The sequence below is a fragment of the Rhinolophus sinicus genome, chromosome 1, assembly GCF_057876585.1.
Source record: "Rhinolophus sinicus isolate RSI-liver-muscle chromosome 1, RSI-T2T, whole genome shotgun sequence".
Classification (NCBI taxonomy): Eukaryota; Metazoa; Chordata; class Mammalia; order Chiroptera; family Rhinolophidae; genus Rhinolophus; species Rhinolophus sinicus.
In genome coordinates, this window is record NC_142501.1 from 80,701,542 (window position 1) to 80,727,566 (window position 26,025).

Here is a 26,025-nt window from a genome sequence, read left to right on the forward strand (position 1 = left end):
GACAAAACATCAAAATATGAACGTTTTTTTTGATTTCCAAAAGAATGTGACCAGTTTTTTACAAAATTAATTTAATTAAATGGACATGTTTCTCTTTAGCCAGATAATATTGAAAATTTGTCAGTTGGAATTGATGTAGGGGCTCATTTGAACTGTGTGTGAATGTGTGTGTTAATGTCTGTATGCGTGTGAGCGTGATTTATTCTGTTCATTGCCTTTATTCTTTCTGACTCAGATTGCTATCAGTAAGGTTTCTGACACTTTACAGGTATTTAGGTAAACACTTTAATTTTTCTGTTGGATTATATATCAAGGCATGTATAAATAATCTCAAACTCTCTAAACACTCAGAGCAAGTCAGTGTGTTCTTTGCTATCTGAATTTTGAAAACTTGACAAATGCATTTTTAAAGTACCCAATCCCAGGGGGAAAAAAACAAACAATGCATTTGTATAATATGGGCTATGATGGCATTAGGAAATTACATATCTATCTATCTATCTATCTATCTATCTATCTATCTATCTATCTATCTATAGAGAGAGAGAGAGAGAAAGAGAAAGAGAGACAGAGAGACAGAGAGACAGAGAGAGACAGAGACAGAGAGAGACAGAGACAGAGACAGAGAGAGACAGAGAGAGACAGAGAGACAGAGTGACAGAGAGAGACTTAGAGTTATGAAAAAAAAAATCTACCAAAGTTGAAACAAAGCTAAACTAAGTCTTAGTTTTTCTCCCATTTTCTTGAATAAGTTTAATTAACGGTGAGAGGAAGGTAATTTAGCTTACACAGTAGTGGGTTGAAAAGCATTGCTATTTACATTCTTTTTTTTTTTTTTTTTTTCGCGAAGGGGGTGCACCGTTCCCGGAAGTACTGCAATACCGGGTCGATGCGCGGAGTGGACGGAGCAAGCTCCTATTCCATCTCCCAGCTCCAAAAATCCATTTAATATATTGTCCTCGGATAGAGGACGTATCAGATATTAAACTGATAAGAACAGATACTACACTTGATCTTAGCCAAAAGGCCGAGAAGCGATGCTATTTACATTCTTGTATTTTAACACACTAAAAAGGTGGCACCATTAGGATTTATATATTAAAATGAAGACTGCTAGTTTTTCATTGATAAGATGTGTATGTCAAGACCCATTAAAATAAAAGACTACTTATGCAGTTTCCCAAAAACCAGAACCCCAGATTTAATAGGAAGGTATGTATGATGACTAACAAGGCAATAGAAAGTTGGCTGAAGCTTTTATTTTTCAATCCAACTATAATAATATTGAAATAACAAGTGCAAGAACAATAAAGGAAAATCTATACCTTCCATCTGGTCTCCTAATCTATGTCCTTTGCAATTTGGATAAGTTTGGAATTTTACTGTTGTACAGTGACTCTCAATTATACAGTGGGTCCCAATTCTGGTTGCATATTAGAGTCACTTAAGAAAAAAAATAAAATACTGAAACCTGGAAACACCAGAACACTTATGATAGACTCTCTGAGAATGGGGCTCAGGAATGGGTAAAACGTTTCCCTGGTGAAGCTAACAAGCAACCAGACTTAAAAAAACAAAACAAAACAAAAAACAACAACAAAACAAAAAACTACTAATTTAAATAAATACAAATAGAGAATAATAGTGTTCAGAAAAAACTGGGTTTAGGCTTTCACTAGCAATATCAGAGTTTTGATCCATCTCTACTGTGTGACCGTGAGTGGATTACTTATCTCTAACTCTGATATACCTCATCTGTGGAGTAGGAATAATAGTCATTTCTACATGATATAGTTGTTGTAAGGATTTAATACAGTGGTTTTGAAAAGGAGTTTATGAACCACCTGTATCAGTGTTAACTGGAATACATTAAAAATACCAATTTCTAGACCCATCCCAGATTTATTGGTAAGAATCCAGTAGTCTGATTTATCCGTTTCAATAAACTATCCAGGTGATTCTTTTGCATTTTGAGTTGTGATTACCATTATTTCATAGGTAATGGCAGTAGCCATGAGGAGAATACCCAGTACATATTAAGCACTCAGTACATGTATGCTACAGGCTGATAAATGCAGCTTTATAGAGTTTGTTAATATATTCCAAACTTTACAAAATATTAACTGAAAAACAATTTGTTTTTAAATATCAGTTAATCAACCAAAAATATTTTATACATATTGCTAAACTACCAATTTGGCACTTTTGGGGCTGCAATTATGAAGGACCATCATATAATGCATTAACTCAAATTTACAACTTTTGGAATCCTTCAGCGTCTTCAGAACCCACGAGTTTTGTTTATTTCTTAAATAACTAAAATTAGAAGAAAATAAGTTTCAAGGTGCAGTTGAATTCAGTGAAATAAATTATAGAAGCAAGTATCTTAGATGGTCACATTTTTTAAAAAAATTGAGAAAAATATTTCACGTGAAGGAACTTCTAACAATCTAAATTCATTTTTAGACTTTTTATATTGTTTTTAACATAGTCACATCTTTTAGATAAACACTTCATAGCCAAATGAGTTATCAATGAACTCATCATAATTAGGAAGTGGTATACACTTGTGGTCAGGAGTATGGAATTTTGAATGACACAGACCTGGGATAGAATCCCCTCTAAATCCCTCATTAGTTCATATGACATTGCACAAATTACTGAACCCCAGTTTCCTCATATGCTGCTAGGTTTAATGATATACTGATTTCATATGATTGTTTCACTTATTAAATAAGATAATTAAATGAACACAAAGTCTTGGCATTGTGTCTCACAGTTGCTCAGAATATGTCATTTACTTGTTAGCAGTGTTTTAGATGCTGAGTCTACATAAAGTTATCTACAAATTAGAGATTTGTTAGTTTTGTTTCTTTTTCTTATCAGCCCAAATGCCTTTTCTTTGGAATTTGATAACAGTCTAACTCTGTGGCCTCCTCTTTTACCCTCCAGTAAATATGAATTATTAATATTGTTATTTAATAACTCAATGTGTAAGGAAATATTAATTCATTAACATTAATTGTCAGTAGATGGAACTGAATGTCTTTCATAGGTCACTCAAACTAATTAAATGGGATAAAAGTCAATAATTCCTCTAGTGGTTTTGCTTGCATAATGACTGGTATCTGATTTTTTATATTTTACTTCTCTTTAATAGATTGACGGTCACTTTCAATAAGGAGTAAATCAACTGGTAAATTTGAGTTATCTAGTAGATTTGTTAGCAGAATCAATAATATAACTTGAATTTTTCACAAAATTGACAAAATTTGTTTTTTTCTTATATTTCTTAAAAGTATAGCTAAATTGTTGGGTCAAGTCAGTGAAAGTGTTCAAGTCATTTTGTAAGTAGACACATTATTTAAAAATCCTCCTAGGCTACTTTAAAGTCTAAGAATTGTTAGTCAAAATAATCCAGCCATAACACTACCATATATTTTTGTATTTTAAAGTCTGTGTGGACATAACTCACTTCCTCATGTGCACTTCTTTGACTATATTATTTGTTCTAAATATATTAAGAAAATTAGTAATTTAACTAATTGGATTTACGGTATTTGTACTACTCCAAATTTCCAGTGCTTTAATAATCCAGATATTATTTTGCTTTGAAATCAAAGGGAGAAATTGTAAGGAATTTAAATAAAAAATGATTAATATTTCTATCATATTTTATTTGGTAAGACCAATAAATTCACTAATCAAGAATATTGACATAATATGTAGATCTAATTTTGTAACTTACTAAAAATGTATTTTTCTGTATAAATGTATAAAAACGTGTTTTTGAATAAATGCCTATTTCTATGACTTCTAAAACCATGAGTGGCTAAAAAGCAAAATTAATCACATAAATTATGAAATTAAAATAAAATGAAGTAGAGGTGTGGGGATTGCTCTTCTTGCTAAGTAAAATTGTGCCTTATAAAATCTTATATTGTCAGAGCAATGTGTAAACGTCATTGCAATAATTATTAAATTTACTAATAAAAATTAGAAAAGTGGTGAAATTTTATATATTTATAATAAATTCAACTAGTCATACAATAAAATTTACATTAATAGCAATACAAATATATTTGTAAGAATAAAATAGGTATTATCAAAATAATTTAATGAATGTCACTTCCTTCTGATAAAACAAAATACTAAATATTAGGGTGACACTGTATGAATGGTATTTATGATAGCTATTTTTAGTGGTGTTTCAGGTTATTACTTATTAAGAACTTATTTGGTGATATGTTGCTTGATAATATGTAGATTTATCTACATTAAATTGATGGCCAATAGAGAGATTTGTCAGAAAAAAAATTACAAAATATCTTTTTACATTTCAAAGATGATCAGTTTAGGTTGCTTAACTAGAAGGACACATACATTTTTTTTACTGGTTTTATTGGAAACACGTGACTCAGATGTATCACTTCTCAAATTAATTCAGACATCTTGTTGTAGTATCCCATGGCAGAAAACAGTTTATCTATTTAGTAAAATTGTGTAACAAAATAGAACTTCTGGTCTAATCTGGAATTCTGATTTCTATAAGAATAAACTTAATCTGTTTGGTCAGGTAAGTAAAAGCAATAGATTTTCACCTAAATTGTATTTTGACACTCATAAGAATCACATTTTGATTGGAATAAAAACTTGAGAAGTAGTACAGACTGAAAAAAGTTAAGCCATGTTAAGCTGTAATGCTGACAGGAAAGGTAACTTCCTCTAGGCAAAAATCATGAAGTAAATTTTTCCGTCTGAGTCCTTCCAGCTCCTGTATGTAACATTTCCCCTGTTGTAATTTCTACACTTCCTGGGCACTCAGCAAACTCTCCATACCACAATATTTGAAAGGTGCATCTCTTTAACAGAGTCAAATTAGTGATATATTGTTACCATTAATTTGATAGCTATGTATATAATAGGGAATATTTTGAGTGACTGTTTTTTGCCTACTCTGACTATGGTTAGGAATGGTTACAGTAGATCAGCAGAAAATTAAAGGATAGAAATTTATAATTCGGTTTATAGATTTAACTGAAGATATCCACAACCATTAAGTATAAATACTTCAAAGATACACTTAAGCCTCACAAATCTTTTTGACTGTTAGTGAAAATTTTTCCAAATGCTTTCCCAAAATAATTGGTCCTTCTAAGTGATCTATAAAGACATTAATGATTTTATCATTGATGACCAAATTATAGTGGATAAAGATCACACACAAAATAAACAAAAGTTTTGTGCCCAGTTCCATAAAATTTAGAGCTCAAGAAATGTTGAGAATAGAAGTTAAAATTGTATTAACAGGATTTACAAAATTTTAATTTGGATATTTACTTCAAATGGGAACACTTTTTTACTGTAATTCTATACGAAGTTGAGGATACAGACATTTTCATTTAGGGAAAAACCATCATTCATTCTATTAGCAGAGATCAGTTTGTCCTTTTAAAAATAACTGACTTAGGCTAACATCTAAATCAAGGACATGACTTTCTAGGGAATTATTCTTCTTATGTTTATCGCTTTCCTAACAGAATAATTAATTGTAGGTAAGGAATTATACTTAACGAATAGATCCAATGTGATATGAAAAAAAAAAAAAAGATATAAACCCTCAATACCTTTCAATAGTACTAAATGTTAAAGTATAAGATGTAGGTTAAGTTATTGATTTTATTTAGTAGTGAATAACTTCTGCCAACTATTAATACCTTCTCATGTGGTCCCATAATAACCAATAACACTCAATTGTAAGATTATAAATGTAACCTACTGTCAAAACTAGATTACTGTAAAAGATGGGCAGTGGTAAAGGAATCAAGATCATTATAACTTTTTGGAAATGTACTCTCACGCACTGATAAAGTAAAAAATGTGGGATACAGTGTTTATGGTGTGATCAAAAGATATGGTAAGTGTTTAAATACAAAAAAAACACACATTATTACAGGAAAAGACACATTGCCATTAATCCCCCTCAAACTACTCTGCCTTGCTTCAAACACACTCATCCCATCATTCTTGCCACTTCCTGAAGCAGTTCTAAAAGTCCTCTTTCATGTCTTTACTTCATCCTCCATCATGACAACGCTCCTTATCACACATCACTTCTGATATGTCCATTTATGTCAAATAAAAACGTTATGGTGTGTCTGCCTCCACCTAGTCTCCTGATTTGGCACCGTGCAACTTTTGGCTCTTTCCCAAAGTCAAAATGATTCAGGACATCGAGTCACGACAGTACAACTAAAGATACAAAAGAGGACTTCCAGAACTGCTTCACAAAGTGACAAGAATGATGGAATAAATGTGTTTGAAGTGAGGGGGAGTATTTTGATGGGGATTAATGGCAATATGTCTTTTAATGTAATCATTTAAAAAAATAAACATTCATCATATTTGTTGACCACATTCTGTATATATTTAAAAGTATGAGGGAAGTATATAGATTATTTAAAGATGGAAAAATAAAACATGTCAAATAGTTAAACAAATATGGGGTTGTTCATGGGGATACACATACATGTAATATTTTAAGAGCTTTTGTCAAATAGTTATGGACATACTGCAGAGAAAATGATAGATTATGCAATAAGAAAATTGACTCAGATGAAATTACAATAAAACATTTTTTAAATGCCTGGTTTATAATAGAGTTTAAAATCTTGGTGAATGAAAAGGGGGTTGCTGTTATGTTTTTTACAGAACTGCAAGAACTGTGTTTCCTTGGTGACTGATGGTTAAGTGAGGGAGGAAGTAGAAGACAAAAATTCTCTACATCTCTTCCAGAGCTTTGATCATAAATTAAACATTTTAAATGTTTTTGCAATAGTTAGGTTTCCATTATGACTGCTAACAGCCTCCTTTGCTTTATTTATACATTGATTTTTGATGACTTTTATACATCAAAATTGTATTTATCTTCAGCTAGGCAGAATTATTTTAGGTTACATTGGCTATTGTGGTTTAACCTATAGTAACACATAATACATTGAAAGTATAGACCAAGATTCTGAACTTTGTTTATTCACTGTCATTGTGCACCATTTAGCAGCCATTAAATAAGGTGACAATTTTCTGCATTTTAAATTTAATGAGGGTATGCCTCATGGAAATTTTAGGACAAAAAATATTGAGAATCCTATTACTGTATCTTTGATTCATCTATTTTAAAGAAATAGCTATTTAGGGTATTCCTTTTCCTCCTATAAGACATGAAATTTGACATACTATATTCTTAATATGATTATATTTTGTATGAGCATATAAAATTTACATATTTTCTTTTATAATGAATTTAGCTTTGGCGTAGATGTCTGAAGAGAATATCTAGAGAGAGTGAAAGGGCAAGCTGAAGCAATAGTTCAAATAAAAAACTACTTTGGTCTCACTATGTATGTTTTTTCAGAATAAATGATTGTTCAGGTCCAATTATTTAGAAAATGGTCTCAAATCTCCATTTAAATTTCAATGTACAAAATAGAACATTAAAACATCTAAGGAGATTTTAGATTTAATAAAATATGTTCTATTCTGGACTTAAATCATAGTAATTATGATAAGCAGATTAATGAGGTAGAAGGGACTGGAATTTTTGGACAGTGTGACCTTATTATCATAGTATCTTTAAAATCTAGAAAAAGAATGCCTTGCAACTCATATTTTAACCTTCAAATGTTAAGTTTTCAAATAAAATAAATATAAATCTGAAATTCTAAAAAGGCAAGTCCTATTTTCAAAGATATGGGATTCTCTAATAAATTCATAAGCTTTTAAGGGATTTAAGGAAACTGAAAGGACACAAAAATGTCTAATGAGATGATTTTCAGAGAATGTTATGTCTAAAGTATGTGAGCAAGGACACATGTAAAATATGTAAACCAAAGCCAGGTTAGAAGGAGGACAGTGTGTCTGAAAGTTAAAGCCAAGAATAAGTTGAGGTGTGAAAGTTTAAAAAATAATGCTAAGGACACGTCTCTCTCTCTCTCTCTCTTTCTCTCTCTCTCCCCCACTTCCTTTTTCTCTCTCATAACTAAATATACATATACACAATACATATATCAACACACACAGATATAGACATGCACAGACATATATACATATATGTATATACAGAGGGTGCCAAAAAATGTATACACATTTTAAGAAAGGAAAAACTGTATTAAAATTGTAATACTCAACATATACTGATAAAAAAGATGATTCCAAGTCATGTGAATACATTTTTTTGGCATCCTGGTATCTGTATACACACACACACACACACACACCCCAGAGGGACAGAGACAAACAGAGAAAGAGATCTATATGTAGATCTATATGTACCTATATGTAATGATGCAATGAATGTGGAGCAATATTAAAAAGATTTTTTTAAAAATGATGTTTCCTCTGCTTGGGGTAAATAAAAAGAAATGTTAAAAACAAACAAAAAACAAACAGTGAGAACTAATCAAATTACATTTCGTTATAACCTTTTTCCTCCTAACAAGAATAATCCCAAAATGAACAGAGACAAAATTCAAAGCAGTAGAAATCAAAACATTGAAGGTAGAAAAAAAATAAGCTGCTTATTTTCAAATTTGAACATCATGGCCCAGGTAATTTCTAAGCCAGTGCACTGATAGCTTTACTAGTAATGGAAAAGATAGCAGAGAACAGGAAGTTGATATTTTCCAAAAAATAAAAAAATTAAAAAATAAAAACAAGATTCTGATCTGTGAATTTAATATAGATTCTGCGGAACATTTTAGAATTTATGAAAAGCCTTTCTTTTCCTTTATTTTTCAAAGTAAATTGATTTAGATTTCTTAAGAAAAAGGAAAGATCATTCATATTTACAATGGGAACATTAGGAAACAATTTATAAATTTTGGATAAGATTTCTACAGTTATGGATTAAAATGACAGGAATATATTGTATCTTGATTTTTAGGAAGGCATTTTCATAATTCTATATGACATTCTTTAGAACAAAATATAACAAGTTTGGCTGGATGACATTTCTAATGGGTAGTAAAGTTTATGATTGCTATTGATCATGGGAAAAGCTTCTGGTAGTGTTTTGAAGGGTCATATCCTATTACATATCACTAAGATGGCATTGATTGCTGATTTTGTTATCCCATTTCTAGTCTAACAGGCTACAAAGGTAAAATTATTCCAATTTCACAAATGAGGGAACTGAGTTTCAAAGAAGCTAAATAACTTTCTTCATATCTGGAGGCTAGTAATTGCAGAACTGGATTTCAAACTCAGGTCTGTATGATCCTTTCATTGTATCTCCTATGAGGACAAAAGGTATCATACTATCAAATTTGTGGTAATGTAAAGCTGGGAAGCTAGGTTAAAACAGTGAATGACAGAATCAAGAGATGGAAAGTGGGGATCATGGAATTCTCTTGAAATTATAGAAATGTACACTTGAAACCTATATAATTTTACTAACCAATATCACTCCAATAAATTTAATTAAAAAATAAGAAAATTTAAATGAGAAAAAAAATCAGTTGAACATGTACAGAATGGCAAATCATGTTTTATCAAGAGACCATGTAACCTAACAAAGTCTGATTGTGGGCTTTATTAGTCAATAGTATGGTGATAAAAATAAACATAATCTTAGATTGAATTGATGGATATATTGACAAGGAAAAAAGGGAAATTTGACTGTTTTTTTCAATTTTTTTCAGTTTGAGGACACTAAAAATTTTGTTTACTATGTTAATTCTGGATGCCATGTTCTAAAAAACATGTTCACAAACTGGCAAATTATGAGGGATGTATTTGTTTTCATTTGTCAATTATTATTGTACTGCAGAGTTTCTCTATGAGAGCTTTATACAAATTCCCAAAGACTGCTGGCTCAGTTAAAAATGAATTGTCTCAGTCTCATAGATGTAGCTATATTAGAGAAATGTTCTAAATGACACGTTGGTTTCCAAATTATATTCTTATACCTAGAAAACATCTACTTTATAAATTACACAATGTTATAGTTTTTCAATGAGAATGCAAAGGTGCTTGCATTAACACTTTTTATATCCATACCTATTATTGCTAAAATGTGTATTTTCCAAAAATGTATATATTTATCAAAATTTTATTGTGCTTTTACAAAATACTTTTATTTGATGGCCATAAATGCTGAAATGGTTTCCTTAAGGAGAAGAATTTTAAGTGTAAGTAAGCTTTTTAGTCAGTTTAAAGTATACAAATAGAGACATTGTTTAAGGTATATACCACATTTTGTGCTTCAAATCTGTCAGCATCTTATTTTCATAGCAATTAAATAACTATTCGTGAGATATTACTGTCTTTTTCAATGGATATTTATAACGAAAATAATGTATTTTTTAAACTTACTGCAGAGAGATCACATAATGCTTACTTAATAATAGATTGAATATTATTAAACCTAATAACTGTCTTTTTGTTCTATGCCTATGGGGAAAGATTATGAGAGTCTCATTCAGAATTTTTTCACATAAGAAACACAACATCAAGCTATGAAAAGCATGTTTGGTCAGATTTTCTTTTGGTCAGAAAATACACATTTGAATGACAAGGGTTATTTGCCCCCTGTGCCCTCTAATGGAAAAGCTTTCTTTTTCAAAGTCTTTTCTTTAGAGACCTGACTCACAGTTAACCTAAAAAGAAAATACAGAGACATTCTTAGATGATCGATCAACTTCTTCAAACCCGATTTCTGTAATGAAATGATCCAATTAATAATGAAATTGTGACCTGTTTAGATCACATTTACATTTATAATTCTCTAACAAACATCCAATTTCACTGCTATTCTCAGCAATCTTTCTTGAAACATTTTCTAGAAGTTGGTGTCAATGGCTGGTCCTTGTAATCCAGCCATCTTTTGAATTCTTCCAGAAGAACATGTAAAAGTTTACACATCACTTCATAAAGTCTGCCTAGGACTTGATATTATACATCTTTGTTGTGTATATTTTATTATTGGTAGTGCAGGAAAAGGACTTTTTTGTAATTTGTAATTTCTGACACATACACACACACACACACACACACACAGAGGGTGCCAAAAAAAGTACACAAATTTTTAAGAAAGGAAAATAAAATGTACTAAAATTATACTACTAAATATATACCGATAACAAAAGATGAATACAAGTCACATTTGACTTCTGCAATTACAAGAGGTGCTTAAAGTAGTTACCATCAGTGTCCAGACACTTCTGATTATGGCAAAGTACTGTTTGAGCAACGTTGTCCAAAGTGTCCACTTGTATACATTTTTTGACACCCCGGATATATCATATATATATATATATATATGATATATATATACGTATGTTTTTTTTGTTATTGCTATTTATGATATTATATATATATATATATATATATATATATATATATATATATAGTACTATACAACTAGCCAGTTGATAAAAAATGGTAAGGGAAGCCAATAAAACAGAATATCTTTAAGTGTCTGGCAAGTATTCTCCAAATCAAGGTAAAGATAATAGTTTAGTGGCTGTGTTCATCTTTTCTATGAGTTTGAGATTTAGATGTACCACAAAATATTAATATTTATAGGTTCACATTTTCTCTAACACTATAGCAACTGGGTGCAAAAAAATACACAGTAGTAATTGTATCCATAAAAGAAAAATATTTCCCAATTTATTTATCTGAGTTTCTAATTTAATCAATTTGAATAGAATGAGTGAATTTTTTTTGGACTGTAATTTTTTTTGGACTGTAGTATACCAGTGAGTCATAAGGATTATGTTTCAGGATGAAAGAAAGAACAAGAATTTATCTTTTCTTTTCAGTATTACAAGTCTAGTCTTCACACACACACACACACACACACAGATCCATATTCATCTATATAAACATATATTTAAGTCCCTCCATACACACACATGAAGTACTCTTCATTTCTATTTATCATAAACCCCTTCACCGTTGCTTTTTGTCAAAAATAGAAGGGATGAGACAATCTCAGGACGGTCTGAAAAACCAATGCTTTTAGGATGCACTAAGGTGCCTTGAATTGCTTTAATGGACAAATGGTGTAGTCACAATTGTCCAGTCTCTTGTAGTAAAATTTACTTAAAGTCTGCTTACCATTTGGGTGCATATACCACAGGAGTATTATTTAGGATATTTTAGGATTACTCCACAGAATGTTAATATGACTTATGGAAGAATTACACCATTTCCAGCTAGCATAACTTATTGTCTAAGACTCATATAGCAGACAACAGAAAGCATAAATTATGTGAGGAGCCATCTCTACACAATGGAAAAGGTATGGTCTGGATCTCAGAACACGTGATCTCTCATTCTGGCTTTGCTATGAACTAGCTCAGAGTTTAGAAAAGTTAACTGATTCCTATGTTTCTTACTTTTATCCTTTATAATATGTCCATTTAAACTCCAAAAAAGTATATGATAAATCACAATGATTTCAATCACATGAATTTTAATACAAAACATATAAAATCAACTTCAAAAAGTTTTTGCATATACTGAAAATGTTAGTAAGAATGAACTAACTATTGGCCTTGTCTAACTTCTTCTATTAAATGCAGGTATCCAATGTAACCTGAAAATATTGGGCATAACTATTATTTTTTTTCAAAAGGGAAACTAGAAAAAGACTGTTTCCCACCAAAAATGCATTCATATTAGGTGCTTAGTTAATTGTTTTTTATACAATGACCAGTGTCCCTTTTCACATAAATAATCAGGGGAGAGATTCTTTTTAAAGCCTTTTTTTTTTTTTCTTTTTAATCGTTCCACCTACACACAAATTCTGTTGTAAAGACATCACTTCTCTGAGAAGGTATTCATTGTAGATGTACAGAAGTCTATGGAAACCTAAGTAACAAGAAAAAAGCACAGATTATCATTCTAACCAACTGCATATTCACACAGATGCTTAATAAAAGTTATCTGATGATACACTGAATTATCAATTCTTGAGGAAGTGTATACAGTTGGCAACTATTTTTCAAGACTCACCATCCAACAAACAAATTTTTCTCATTTTAAGTCTTTCATGTCACCTTTTTGACATTCAGTTGAAATTTTGAAACTAACATAATATTAAAAATAGAAATAAAAGTAGCATGAAATATAGACTGATATTCAACTTCAGAATTTGAAATAAATACAAGTGTATATTAGAGTAAAAGTATGATGAAAATGTGTAAATCAAAACTGCCAACATGATTGACTTTTCTTTTTAAAATATCCCATCTGTTGTTTTACCTCCATAGGACAAAGGTAGCAAAAGAGGTTGTTAACAAAAAAGTAAACAGGAAGACCTGTTTCAGTGACTGGACATATTGATTTAATTGGTTAAGAAGTCCAAATGCTAATACTCTTAATAATGAGCCATTCCTTTTGTGTTTTGGTAACGTATATCCTCATACACTGTATATCAAATGGAATTTTTTGATTCACATCTGACATTTCAAAGTTTCCATTTTTGAATTCCCCTAGTCTTACATAAGTATCACATTGTCTAATGTGTTTGAAAAGTATAACATTTTCTCCAACATCCAGGACTCCATGATGTAAAATGTCATTTTGCCGATCTTCTGTTCCAGTACTGACTTTAATTTTTTTAATTACAATTGGATTTTCAAATACAATCACAAAGCTGTCTCCTGTTGAAGGTGACTTTCCCCAAAAGTATTCATCAACGCTACTATAAGCCTTGCTTGCTTCATAATTTTCAAAAACATTCATGTTAGTGTATAGACTTGCAGGAGGGTTATCAGGGATGTCAGGTGACTCCTCTTCAAAATCATCGTCCTTCAACTTATTCTCAGTACCTTTATATGATGAATAATAACCCATGTGCTGAAAGAGAGATGGTTTAAAACGGATCACATTTTTCTGAGCCAAGAGACCCCGGAAATGAGTCAATAACCAATCACAAGGCATTTCTTGATAAAACATTAATAAAAAATGTGCCAAACGTGGGAGGTCATGTGAATGATAAAGTTTTCCAATGTAGCCAAGTTTAGAAAACTCAAGAGTTACCCAGTAAGTTCCTTCTAGGGATGTAATGACTTTCTTGATGGCAGTTAAGAAGTTCTTTGAACATCGAACATCATCTTCAAGCATTACATAATAGTCTGAAGTATTGGCACAAAAATTAAGCAGAAAAGCATAATCTACATTTTGCTTGGAACGAAATTTGACTCTATCTTCTGGATCATTGTAATTTCTTTTAAGGCCATCCAGGATTGGGTAATATTCCTCTGGTGCATGTATAACAATTAATCTTCCTGCAATAATATGGTGGGCAAATTTCTGTGTAATATCCTGGACCATGACCTCACGCCAGGATGAATTAAAGTCTGCGAGATGAACAACCACTGAGATTTCCTTCAGCTCTTCATAGCTGGATTGCTCAAAAATTGACTTAATTGTCTCAAGTAAATAGTTTCCTTTTTTTCTTTTCACAGATGAAAGTCCAATTGTAAGAAACCCTGAACAAAAGAATTCAGAAGGAAGACAAATTAAATGTGAAATAGGTTTTTAATAATACAGAAAAAAAGGAAAAAAAAGTTATTTACCTCCTTAGGCCTGCTATCATATTAAGTAAAGCTAGTGAGTGATTATGTTCAGAATATTTTGTGATTAAAATGTTATGCTGAACACATAAAGGCTAGAGTATTTTATACATAATTGATATTTTCTATGGTAACAAATGCATCTTAAGCGCAATGATGTATGAGTTTTATTGCTGTAAACATTTGTTTATGAAATGAAAAATATGGTTCAAAGTGTTCTGCAGCTTAATGTTCTCATATATACCCATTAGAGAAGATAGATAGATATTTAGATAATATCCATGCTATTTAAAGAAAGAAAAACTGCAAAAGGAAAAGGAAATTCACAGTTAAGGATGACAAACTAGTCTCAAATGATGAAAAAAAAAATAAGGATAACTCATTCTTTTAACAATCTTTAAATTTTTCATAGGACACATGTTATATTTTCACTTTTTGTTGATCACTGTCATTGTCTTGTGTCAGAAGAGTTCAAAATTGGACTTTAAAACTTTATTTTGAAATTCATCTAGTATATTAATTAGAATGTAAACAATATCATAAGCTATTTTTCAAAAACTGCATTATTGCTCAAATGTACGGCACATTATTCCAAGAAATAAATATTAGTTTTCTTTATTTTGAAACACATTTATATTAATTTTGTCTGGAGAAATTTTTATTCAGATACTAAAAATTTAAACTTAAAAATTAGATATTTTTAAGGAATAAAATAAAACCCAGCAAAGTGGCAGTTTGCCTTTGAGGAGTGTTCGGTGTCTTTGTATAGAATTATTTTCAGTCTTTAAAGTTCTCATTCTCACCATGACTGAGAACTGAAGAAAATTTCATAACCACCATTTGGAAAATAGGAAAATATTTATATTAGCCGAGATCACTGTTTTAGTACAGACACCTATGGTATGATTTGCTTAATAATGAAAAAGTCCCTTCCAAGAAAATTTATTTTTACTTGTCTATCAGAGAGGTAGAAATTTACACATTTTGCTTAACTATCTGGGCTTACAACCTTGACTTCTGTTGAAAACCTACTACGTTATCTGGTATCATTAAACTCAAGCCACCAGCCTTCACTATGCTTAGTGATGGCTATGCTTATAGAAGAGTTTCCACATAAAAGACAGAAATCTATACATTTTACCTATGTATAATACTCATAACAGTCTTTTGGGATACCTTTGCACTTTTCATCCGTCCTATTTTATAGATGAAGACGCTAAACCACAGTAAGATGAGCTAACTTGTGCAAAGTACAACACATGGTAAGTAGTGTGATACCAAGATTCAAACTGTCCTGTTCTTATCCTCCATTTTACATTGCCTCTTCAGTATAAAGCAATTGTCATATGCACTAATACACATTAGTAAACTTAGCATGGAAAAGTAAAATTATTAATGTTTGAATAAAGGTGGTGTAACAGATGTAGATAAAAAAAAAATAATGTCAGTCTTAAGCAATTAGAAGGAAGCTGAAGAGCAGTAAACCTTAATGAAAAAAGAAAAGAAAAGAAAAGAAAGATCTAAAGAAACCTGCATTGAGTTACAATTTCTTCAATCTGGTGATCACAAAGTAACTTGCATAAACACTTCTTAACAGAGGACTCAATTTTTGTGTTCTCCGTACAATCTACTGTGTTTTCCCAAAAATAAGACCTAGCCAGACAATCAGCTCTAATGCATCTTTTGGAGCAAAAATTAATATAAGACCTGATCGGTCTTATTTTACTATAATGTAAGGCTGGGTCTTTAATATAATATAATATAATATAATATAATATAATATACATAATATAATATGATATAATTTAATACTGGGTCTTATACTAAGTTTTGCTCCAAAAGATGCATTAGAGCTGATTGTCCAGGTAGGTCTTATTTTCGGGGAAACACGGTATTAAAAATTTTATGACATTAGTCTATTTCATTGATTCTAAAATTTATATTTTTCATACAGAAATATTTTAAAATCAGGTTCCAGATTACAGTTGATGGCATCTTATAATTAAAACTGATAAATACTTACATTTTCTTAGTACGTAGTACAGTACTTAGATCATGATACTTTCTGTAATCTATTGTGTCTTGAAATTCATGAAATGTAGTATGTTACTTCTTGGATTCAAACTGCCTGTGGTGAGTTGAATAATTTATTCCAAAAATTCAAGTCTACCTGAAACCTCAGAATGTGACCTTATTTGGAAGCAGAGTCTTTGCAGATGTATTTAGTTAAAGATCTTGAGGTGAAGTTAAATTAGATTTAGGGTGGTCCCTAAATTCAATGACTGATGTTGTTATAAGAAGATGAGAGGACACAGAGAGACAAAGGGAAGGGGGCCGTGGAAAGACAGAGGAGGGCTTGTGATTAAACAACCACAAACCACAGAACACCAAGGGTGATCAGAAGCTGGACGAGGCAGGGAAGGATTCTCCCCCTGACTCCTCTAGAGTGTGGCACTGCCAGCACCTTTATTTCAGACTTCTGGCTTCCAACAATGTGAGAGCATAAATTTCTGTTGTTTAAAGCCAACTAGTTTGTGATTAGTTTGTCATAGAACCTTAGGAAACTAACACAATAACTTCCACTGCTTCAAAACTGGTGGCAAGTCACAGCAACCAAACCATTAAAGTTTTAAAATGCACCAATATGGGAATAGCTATTTTTAAAAGCTAACTTTTAAAATTTAAAAGAAATTGAATTTTCCTAGTCCCTCTACATGGTCCTACAGCAAACTGTTAATGCTAAGTGAAACAAGTCAGACAGAAAGTCGAGAACCACATGATTTCACTCATACGTGGCATATAATACTGAAAGCAACAAACAAACAAGACAAGCAAATAAACAAACAAAAAAATCATAGACATGGCAAACAGTTTAGTGTTTACCAGAGGGTGGGGTGAGGGGATTGTAGATGAGGGTAAAGGGGGTCAAATATATGGTGATGGAAGGAGAACTGATGCTGGGTGGTGAACACACAATGTGAGATATAGATGATGTATTACAGAACTGTGCACTTGAAACTTATATAATTTTACTAACCAATGTCACCTAACAAATTTAATAAAAAATAAAATAAAATAAAATAAAATAAAATAAAATAAAATAAAATAAAATGAAACCAGTCAAAAAAGTTCATATTCCAATTAAGCATTTATTTTTTTTGTTATTAATAGATTTGGATCAGTGAGTAATTGTAATCTGTGAAGAAACATTGAAATATTTCCCCTAAAATATATTGTATGAATAAAACCTATAAACTTTTGTTGGTATATGGATGAAGCAAGAAATCATTATTTTGAAACAAAATATTTTATGTATTTTTGATTTAAAAGTGTAAGGATACTTACGCTTCCTTTGTAAAGGTGTAGAAGCTAAGTAGCGATAGGTGACATTGATGGCTCCTGAGAAATTAGATAAATCTTTGAAAGTGTGCACATAGCGTTCTGAATTCAGTTGATGTGTGGATGTTTCCCTTATAAGTTGTTTGTCTCCTTCCTGAATGCCAAGAAAAAGGGCAGAGAAAATAAATAAATAATATATTGTCGTAGATTAAATACAGTTTCTATTTATACAATGAACATATGTGCCACATATATAATGAGTATCATATACACCTCTATTGCTGGCACCACAAGCTGTAGATAATTATCTCTCACCTGCCTCCCTACCTAGACTCTCTTCTTCAGGCTCTCTCTATGCTATTCTACTCTTTATACCATACTTATATTTTCTTTTTTACAGCAGACATAATAAAGGCATTCTCTTGATTTTAAAAAAAATATACCTACATGAAAACCCCCACTGCCTTTATGTTAAAAATCAAATCCTTTACAATACTTCATGGATCTTAAAATTTGTCATTAATCTGTTCTTATTCCATGTAAAGTAATTGCCACTTAATTCCTCATATTTGAATCATATTAAGATATTTACTGTTATTCAAGTAGTGTCAAATACAAGACCACACATTATTTCTGATTGGGGAAACTTTAGGAATGCTGAGGAAGATGCAGCACTGGCCATAATAGTTGGATTTTGGATAATTTATTAATCAAGAAGTTTTAATCAGTCACTTATATGGCCACTATAATTGAAGACTTGAGAATGGACAGCCATGGTCCTTGCGACAGGGCAGTGTTTTCCTCAAATGTCTTTGAGAACCTCAATTAGAATACATTTGTACCAAGTCAAGGAAATGGCTTCAGACCTTGCACTAGTCTTTCCCATGATATGTGTGCTGTTGTGTGTTCTCGGCTCTCGTGGTGTGTGTGTGTGTGTTTGTGTGTGTGTGTGTGTATGAGTGTGTGTGTGTGGTATTCTGTTGGAGGTGAATTCTGGTCTCTCTATGTGTATGTGTATATTTAAGATCCCTTTTATCTATTTGGCAATGGACTTAAGTCAGTCAATCTGCAAGAATGTTTACGTTCAGAAGACATATTCATACTCAGGTAAAATATATCCTGTTAACCATTAATTGCTTCCTTTTTCCTCCCTTCTTTGATATAAGTTCAATTGTAGATTTTGATTGATTATCTAATCACCATTTGATCAAGTCTTTATTGGTTATATATTATTAGCAAAATGACAACTTGTTTGGCTTTTGTATATGGTTTACTATCATTGGTAGAATATGTTTGAGGACAATCTAATTAGAAAACAATGTTTCTTTTATGGCAAGGTGTCTACTGTACTATATGGTGTTATGTAGATCTAATTTGACTATTTAACATAGAAAGGAAGGTCAGTCATGTGAAAGCCATTAAGACTATAGAGAAAGTGAGTACATTAAATAAATTTGGTCCTCCTATTATTTGGCTGTGAGCAATACAATTTTAATTAAACCCCTGTTGGATCTTGAGATATCACGCAAAGTGAGTCAGACAGAAAAAATCGATAACCACATAATTTCACTTATATGTGAGATATAAAACAAAGCAAAAAAACAAACAAGACAAACAAGCAAAAACTCATAGACACAGACAACAGTTTAGTGGTTACCAGAGGGTAAAGGGACAGGGGAAGAAGAAGAGGGTAAAGGGGTGATGGTAGGAGAACTGACTCTAGGTGGTGAACACACAATGTAAATATTCAGATGAGAATTATAGAATTGTACACTTGAAACCTATATTATATTATTAACCAATGTCATATCAATAAATTTAATAAAAAAACATTAAAGTAAAAGATTAGAAAGTATTCAAATACAAAATTTACCTCAAATGGAGCATTGACTACTTTGTGTCAAATTCAAATGCCAATGGAAAAGGTGACTAACTCATACTTTTAAATCTACGGCCAGACTAGAAATGGCTTAAGATTAAAATTTAAATAGTAAACCATGACTGGAAAGAGCTTTTGGTCTGGTCCTTGCTAAATCAAGATTTATTCTGATTATCGTTTCTATGTTTGGTTCTGTTTATTAACCTATATTTGGTCTTTAACACTCTATTTCTGTATTTTATATAGTCTTGATAATTTGGACAAAGAAAAATAATTTAGTCTTTTACAAGATTTACAATATATTTGCCAACTGTAAGATATAGATTTTCAAAATATATGCAATTATACCTTGGATACTAGATTTCTTATAGATATGAGTATACAAGTTAAATATCTATTAAATCTAATTATTTAAAATTCTTTAAATATAAATATTTTCATCATTGTCTTATGAAAACTTATAAAACATCATTAAAGTTTTTAAATGAACTAATTTAGGATTGTCAAAATGTAACTGGTACTCAGTTTAGCATCAACTACTTTAATAATGATGTGATGGTGTTCATAATTAACAAGGTCTAGAAGATGCAGCTATAAACATTATAGTGGTCGCAATACTGAATTCCTTTTACCATTCTGTTCTTAGGTGATGTCACATTCTAAAGGAAGTGCAGGATATTGAATATCTCTTTAAGAATTCTATCTTGAACACGTAAAAATCCAGATATTTTTCCTGTGATAAGATAGAATACATGCATCCTCATTGAAGGACATGACAGAATATAAAATAAATGGAACTTACATGAAATCACTTTATTAAATTTTCAAGAATAAACTTTACACTTTTCAGCATAAATAATGCAACTTCTTCCTGAGTAGTCATGTTGGCTGCTTTCCAGAGGCATATACCTAAACGGCCAGGCTCTTCCCTTCTTTCTGTAGCTACTATGCTACAGAGTGTTTCACAGTAATAAGACAAAGCTTTATGACAATCATTTTCTGGATGGGAATGCAATTCAGGGGACTAGCTACAGACTAAATATATACTCTAGTGGCTACTTTGAAAATGCTCACAGCCCAGAGGCTAAGTTGATTGCAGCGTCTCTTCTAATTTTTTTACCTTGGAATACTATGTCTCTTATACTGATCTTGGCTTCCTTTCCCATTAAAAAGGCACATATGTCCCTAATATGTAAGCAATACATTAAACTGTTATATGCCCTGGATCTCGAACCACCAATGGATTTTCTAGCAAAAAGGACAGCATAGAATGTGCTTGGTAACTCAAGAGAACTTACTACTTCTAATTGTTTATCTGATTTCTCCGAATTATAACTGTTATTTCCCCTGAAATAAGGAAGACAGAAAAAGAAAGACTAAAGTCTAAGCTTAAAAAATCATATGCATTATGGCATTGTGGAGTTAAGATAAAAATCAAGTCAGACGATTTTATGAAAAATGAAATAAATACAGATAAAAAGGTCAAAGGGAAAATTGTTAAAAAACAAAACAAAAAACTGTTATATCCTAGTAGGGGACAAGTTTTCCAAGAATATTTAACAATTTTAGAAGAAAAATTTTAATGTAAATTTACATTAATGATTTAAAGAACGTTTCAAATTTTTATACATATTAAGCAGTGGGATAAAATTTAGCTCAAAATACAAATTAGGTAGAGAATATAATCTAGTAAATAGTTAAAATATAATTAATAAAATACTTTCATTGAATTTTCAATAAGGAGGGCTCCCTATACTTAATCATTTTAACTTGTTTTTCCTAACTTAATACAGTTAAAAATAATTTCAGTGTTTAAAGCTAAGAAACAATCTCTGTTGTGCTCCTGTGTTAATTTGCAAATTTGTCTAGACATATTCTTAATAAAGCCAGAGAAAATTCCTTTGAGAAAGTACTCTTTAGTAAGAGCTAATTCATTAAATCATACCCTTTACATTAGGTAGCTAGGAATGATGCATCGATAGGAATGCATAAAAATTCATAAAACAGGGCAATAGTATTTGATCTTATGGGTATATGCCAATTATGTCTTACACATTTTGTAGTGAATTTAAAGAGCTTTTATTCCAAAACAATATAAGGATGCTTGTTGCATACAGTGGTCTTTTGTCTGGGTAAAGTGAAACATAGAAAGTGTACTTGAAAGTGACTCATAAATACAGCAAGTCATTGAATAAACAAGTATCCTGCCAATACCATGTGTTTGATTTACAAGATATGATTTCCTTCTGCCAGTAACAATGCAAGAAATAGATTGTTATTCCAAAATTAAATCATTAATCAAGAGCTCCTCTACTTAATTGATGATCATTAATTCTATTAAAAAAATTGCTGGATCACATGGGCCTTGCTGTATTGTCCTTAAGTCTTATAAATCTAATAATCAGGTTTTAAAAAAATCCAAAAAGTGCATTATTAGTAAGTTTCTCCAGTGCTATATTTACCTACATCATGCCTGGTCAAATTCTATTAACCTACAGTGATTTCAGCTTTTGTGAATTGACGTGGATGGTAGAATGAAGGGTCTACAAGATCAAGACGTCTACGAGAAGGTAAAAGGCCTAGACAGAGTCAAGATATAGGAATCTGCATAATTTCACCATTACAGAGCAATGCTAAAGGAAACAAAGTGCTTTACAGAAAACCTTCTAGGGATCTATACCCATGTAAGATCATATAGTTGGCTCATATACAGCAGTGTCTGGAAAATAGCAGGTAGTTAATAATTCATGTTTAATTAATAAAATAAAACATTTTGAGGGTTAAATGCTCTTTATAGTTATTGTCAGATTCTCTCTTGCTAAGATATTAATTCAAACTTTCAGCATGGTCGCATAATAGAAAGTACTTTTCAGTCCTCTGTACATCAAAGGTTTTGATTTTCTGAAATATGTGAATAGGTATAATAACATAAAGATTAGGATTTTTCCAGATATCTTAAGCTAGGAGCAGAGAGAAAAAATGAATAAGCAATAATATCCTTATTATTCTTACCACACATCAAATGATGTGATAATTACAACAATAAATAATAGAAACAAATTGAGTTCTCATAATTCACCAGAATAAGTCCTTTTGAATATTTCTGTAATTCATTTAAAATTCATCATATATTAACTACTATTTCAATCTTTTTAAATTACTAAATAGTTTTCACATCAATATCTTTAGTTCTTGAGATTCTATGTTACTTTTCAGTGAACATAATTACATAACACGTGGACTTTTAGGGTTATTCAAAGTCCAAATGAGGTGTCACACATTGCAATAAAATATTATTTCTCAGCACAATAACACAATTAGTATCATTAATTATACAGAGAGAATTTGGAAACTTTGATAATATACAAAAGCAAAGAAAGTAAGGAGAAATGCCATTAAGCAAATTTTGTTTATTCTATATATTTCAAATTAAAGCTCAACTATTGAAATAGTTTTCACAATATTAATTCAGCATAGTGATGAGAGTCAACTTATTTCTAATTAGATGTACATATATGAATATATCTAGATCTAGATCTAGAGAGTGCATTAAAGAAAACATTGCAACATAAATTAATTGTAAAGTTGGTAATATAAAATTAATACAAAAATAAGTGTATGTATAATATTTACATATATCATATATATAAAACATATATATATATATAAAACATATATATAAAATAATAATTTTGCTCAAACTAGTTCTATTCCAACAGCCTGAAGTTACACATGAACTAAGTCTAGTTTGATTTAGGCTATTTTGAACAAAAATAATCAACCTCCAAAACTTACCAGAACATAGCTATCTTCGATGTACAAGTTCATAAATAGAAGGAAAATGACAAGAACTCCCAAGAATGACACTGTAGAACGTTTTCGCAGGCATCTCATTTTATCTAGTATTTCAAAAATATGTTTCACTTGATGAAATTTAAACATTCTTTCCTGTGGAAAAGAGGCACTGAATTACTAACAATTAATTTGGATGCAAATATTTCCCAATTAAATATATATATATTGAGAGCCAGTCCTTTATGAAATCTCACTCATCAAATGTCTGAGCTAAAATTGTTTCCAATTTTACACATAAGATTGGAACAAACTATTAATACATCAGCATAGGTCAATGAAGAGATTTATATTGATGTTAAGTAAATCAAACTGAAAAGAAAATGTCAGTTATTTATGAACAAATGAACATTGGTGACAATAATGTAAGAAAAAAATATGCTTTTACCAAGAAACAAAATAAAAATAAGAGGAAAAAAGGCACGTCAGCTTTCATTAGTGAGGTATAGCATTAAGGTGATATCTATCTCCCGATGTTATAATGTAATAAAAATGAAACCAGAGAAATACACATCCAATATTCATTCCAGATGCATTGAAGGCGCACTGAAAAGAACAACTGGGAGGGAATCTGAAGGAAAGAAAGAGAAGCCACAAGGGAAGTTAAAGTTTTGGGGATCAGTCGAAACATAGATTTGAGAACTTCTGAGTTGTAATTGCTCTGCTTACCTAACCAGAAGTGGGAAGCTGGTTTTGGAACTTTTGCTCCTAAACTGGAAGATCCACTCTAGAGACACCAGGTTGAGTTCCCAGCCTGCACAGAGCTCAATGGAAAGATACATTTAGACCTGGAGGACTTTCCCTGCCATCTGGACCCCAAGATGAATGCAGTGAAAACTGTATACTGCATTTCCCTGAAAATAAGTCCAGGTTTTATATTAAGTTTTTCTCCAAAAGATGCATCCGGGCTTATGTTCAGGGGATGTCCTCCTGAAAAATCATGCTAGGGCTTATTTTCCGGTTAGGTCTTATTTTCAGGGAAACATGGTAGTAGCCAAATCCAGTTGGTCTGTTTCAGGCCTGTTCTTTGCAAAAATTGGGAAAAGGAACCTAATGCCACTTGAAAAGTATTTTAGTTACTTATTTTTCAAGTTCTGGAATTAGTTGCACTTCAATTTGTACTCTGCATTTCATGAGAAAGTGATACTCGAAGGAGAGCTTAGGTGTACTTGGACAGGTAGAGGAGACAGACAGCCTGAACAATTGTTTTGAACCAAAACAATTTCTTCATTCTGTGTCTTACTTCTACTTACCACTTCAGAGGTGAAATAACCAAAGCTTGTTTTGTAATAATAAGAGTAGTTCTATATTAAATATATATATATATATATTTAATATATATATAGTTTGTATATATATATATATTACAGGAAATAATAATAAAAAAGCCTGGGCCCACTATGGTAGGAGCCCCATTGCTTCAGGCACTTTCTCCCTTTGCTGCCTCCCTACAAACTGGTTGCTGTAGCCATGCCAATCAGCTGGACTTAGAGGAGGAGCCAAAGGACCAGCATAGAATATATCTCAGGACTTTTGGACAGTATGGAAGGCGGAGGTCTGGAATCTTCTGTTTGAGGACAGTGAAGTTTAAACAGCTACGTTTATGCCTCAAGTCACCTAACTGGAAGAAGCACATTGCAAAGTTGCCACCACAATGAAGCTTGGATTGCTTGAGGCAGAGGTTTCAGTAATTGTTTCAATAACTGGAGAAAGGAATATGAAGCGTTAGTAGTTTCATCTAGACAATTTCAAGGTGGCAACTCAGCAGATATGAGCTGCCAACTCCAATGGCCTCCCTCTGACCTTTCATGCTGTTAAAGTGCTGTCTCCTAATGTTTTGCTTGTATACAATGATACATTTTTAAAATGCAAAGCTAGTGATCACAATCAAAGGCTATTACTCAACTAACTTTATCACTTTAAAGTTCTACAAGATTGACCAGTAGTTTGTTTTGGATACATCAGAGTGTGAGTGGTTGTAGGGACATAACTCCACAGAAATGGGGTACACCCTCCCTCATATATGCAACCCTTAAACTACTGTAATTCTATACTAAGTGCCAGTGGATTTATAATCTCCCAGGCAATCCAGAAAAAAAGAAAAAAAAAAAAGAAAAAGAAAAGAAACAGATAAGGAATTAGATTTGCTTGAAGGATAGATAGATGAAAAGAAAGGATCAAACAAAATTTAAAAACAATAAACTTTCTAGAATTGGGTCCAAAATCTTTGATGAGCTTCCATCCACAAATCAACCAAATGCAGAAGAGCCAGTCAAGTCAGACAATACCATTTTAAGAAACAATTGTCCATATAGTGTATTGGAACTCTCTATTCTAAATGTCTGATGCTCCCGCATCATCAAGTTTTGT

General features: G+C 31.4%; 1 protein-coding gene and 1 non-coding gene across 7 annotated transcripts in view; both read right to left on the reverse strand.

The window, feature by feature from the left end:
• Nucleotides 1-848: 848 nt before the first annotated feature.
• Nucleotides 849-1,039, reverse strand: LOC148759099 (U2 spliceosomal RNA). Its single transcript, XR_016019559.1, has one exon. It is a non-coding gene; the product is annotated as a U2 spliceosomal RNA (small nuclear RNA).
• Nucleotides 1,040-12,458: 11,419 nt separating this feature from the next.
• Nucleotides 12,459-26,025, reverse strand: part of MGAT4C (MGAT4 family member C) — a 669,114-nt gene continuing 655,547 nt past the window's right edge. For 5 of the 6 annotated variants that reach the window (XM_074325329.2, XM_088801044.1, XM_019754917.3 and 2 more), the window contains 3 exons: nt 23,599-23,751; nt 17,931-18,078; nt 12,459-14,501 (listed from right to left, as the gene is read on the reverse strand). In XM_074325329.2, the coding sequence (XP_074181430.1) occupies nt 13,360-14,501; nt 17,931-18,078; nt 23,599-23,745 (1,437 nt within the window). In that variant the 5' untranslated portion in view covers nt 23,746-23,751 and the 3' untranslated portion in view covers nt 12,459-13,359. Of the gene's footprint in view, nt 14,502-17,930; nt 18,079-20,435; nt 20,537-23,598; nt 23,752-26,025 lie in introns of those variants that run through there. The other variant, XM_074325332.2, reaches the window with a different exon arrangement.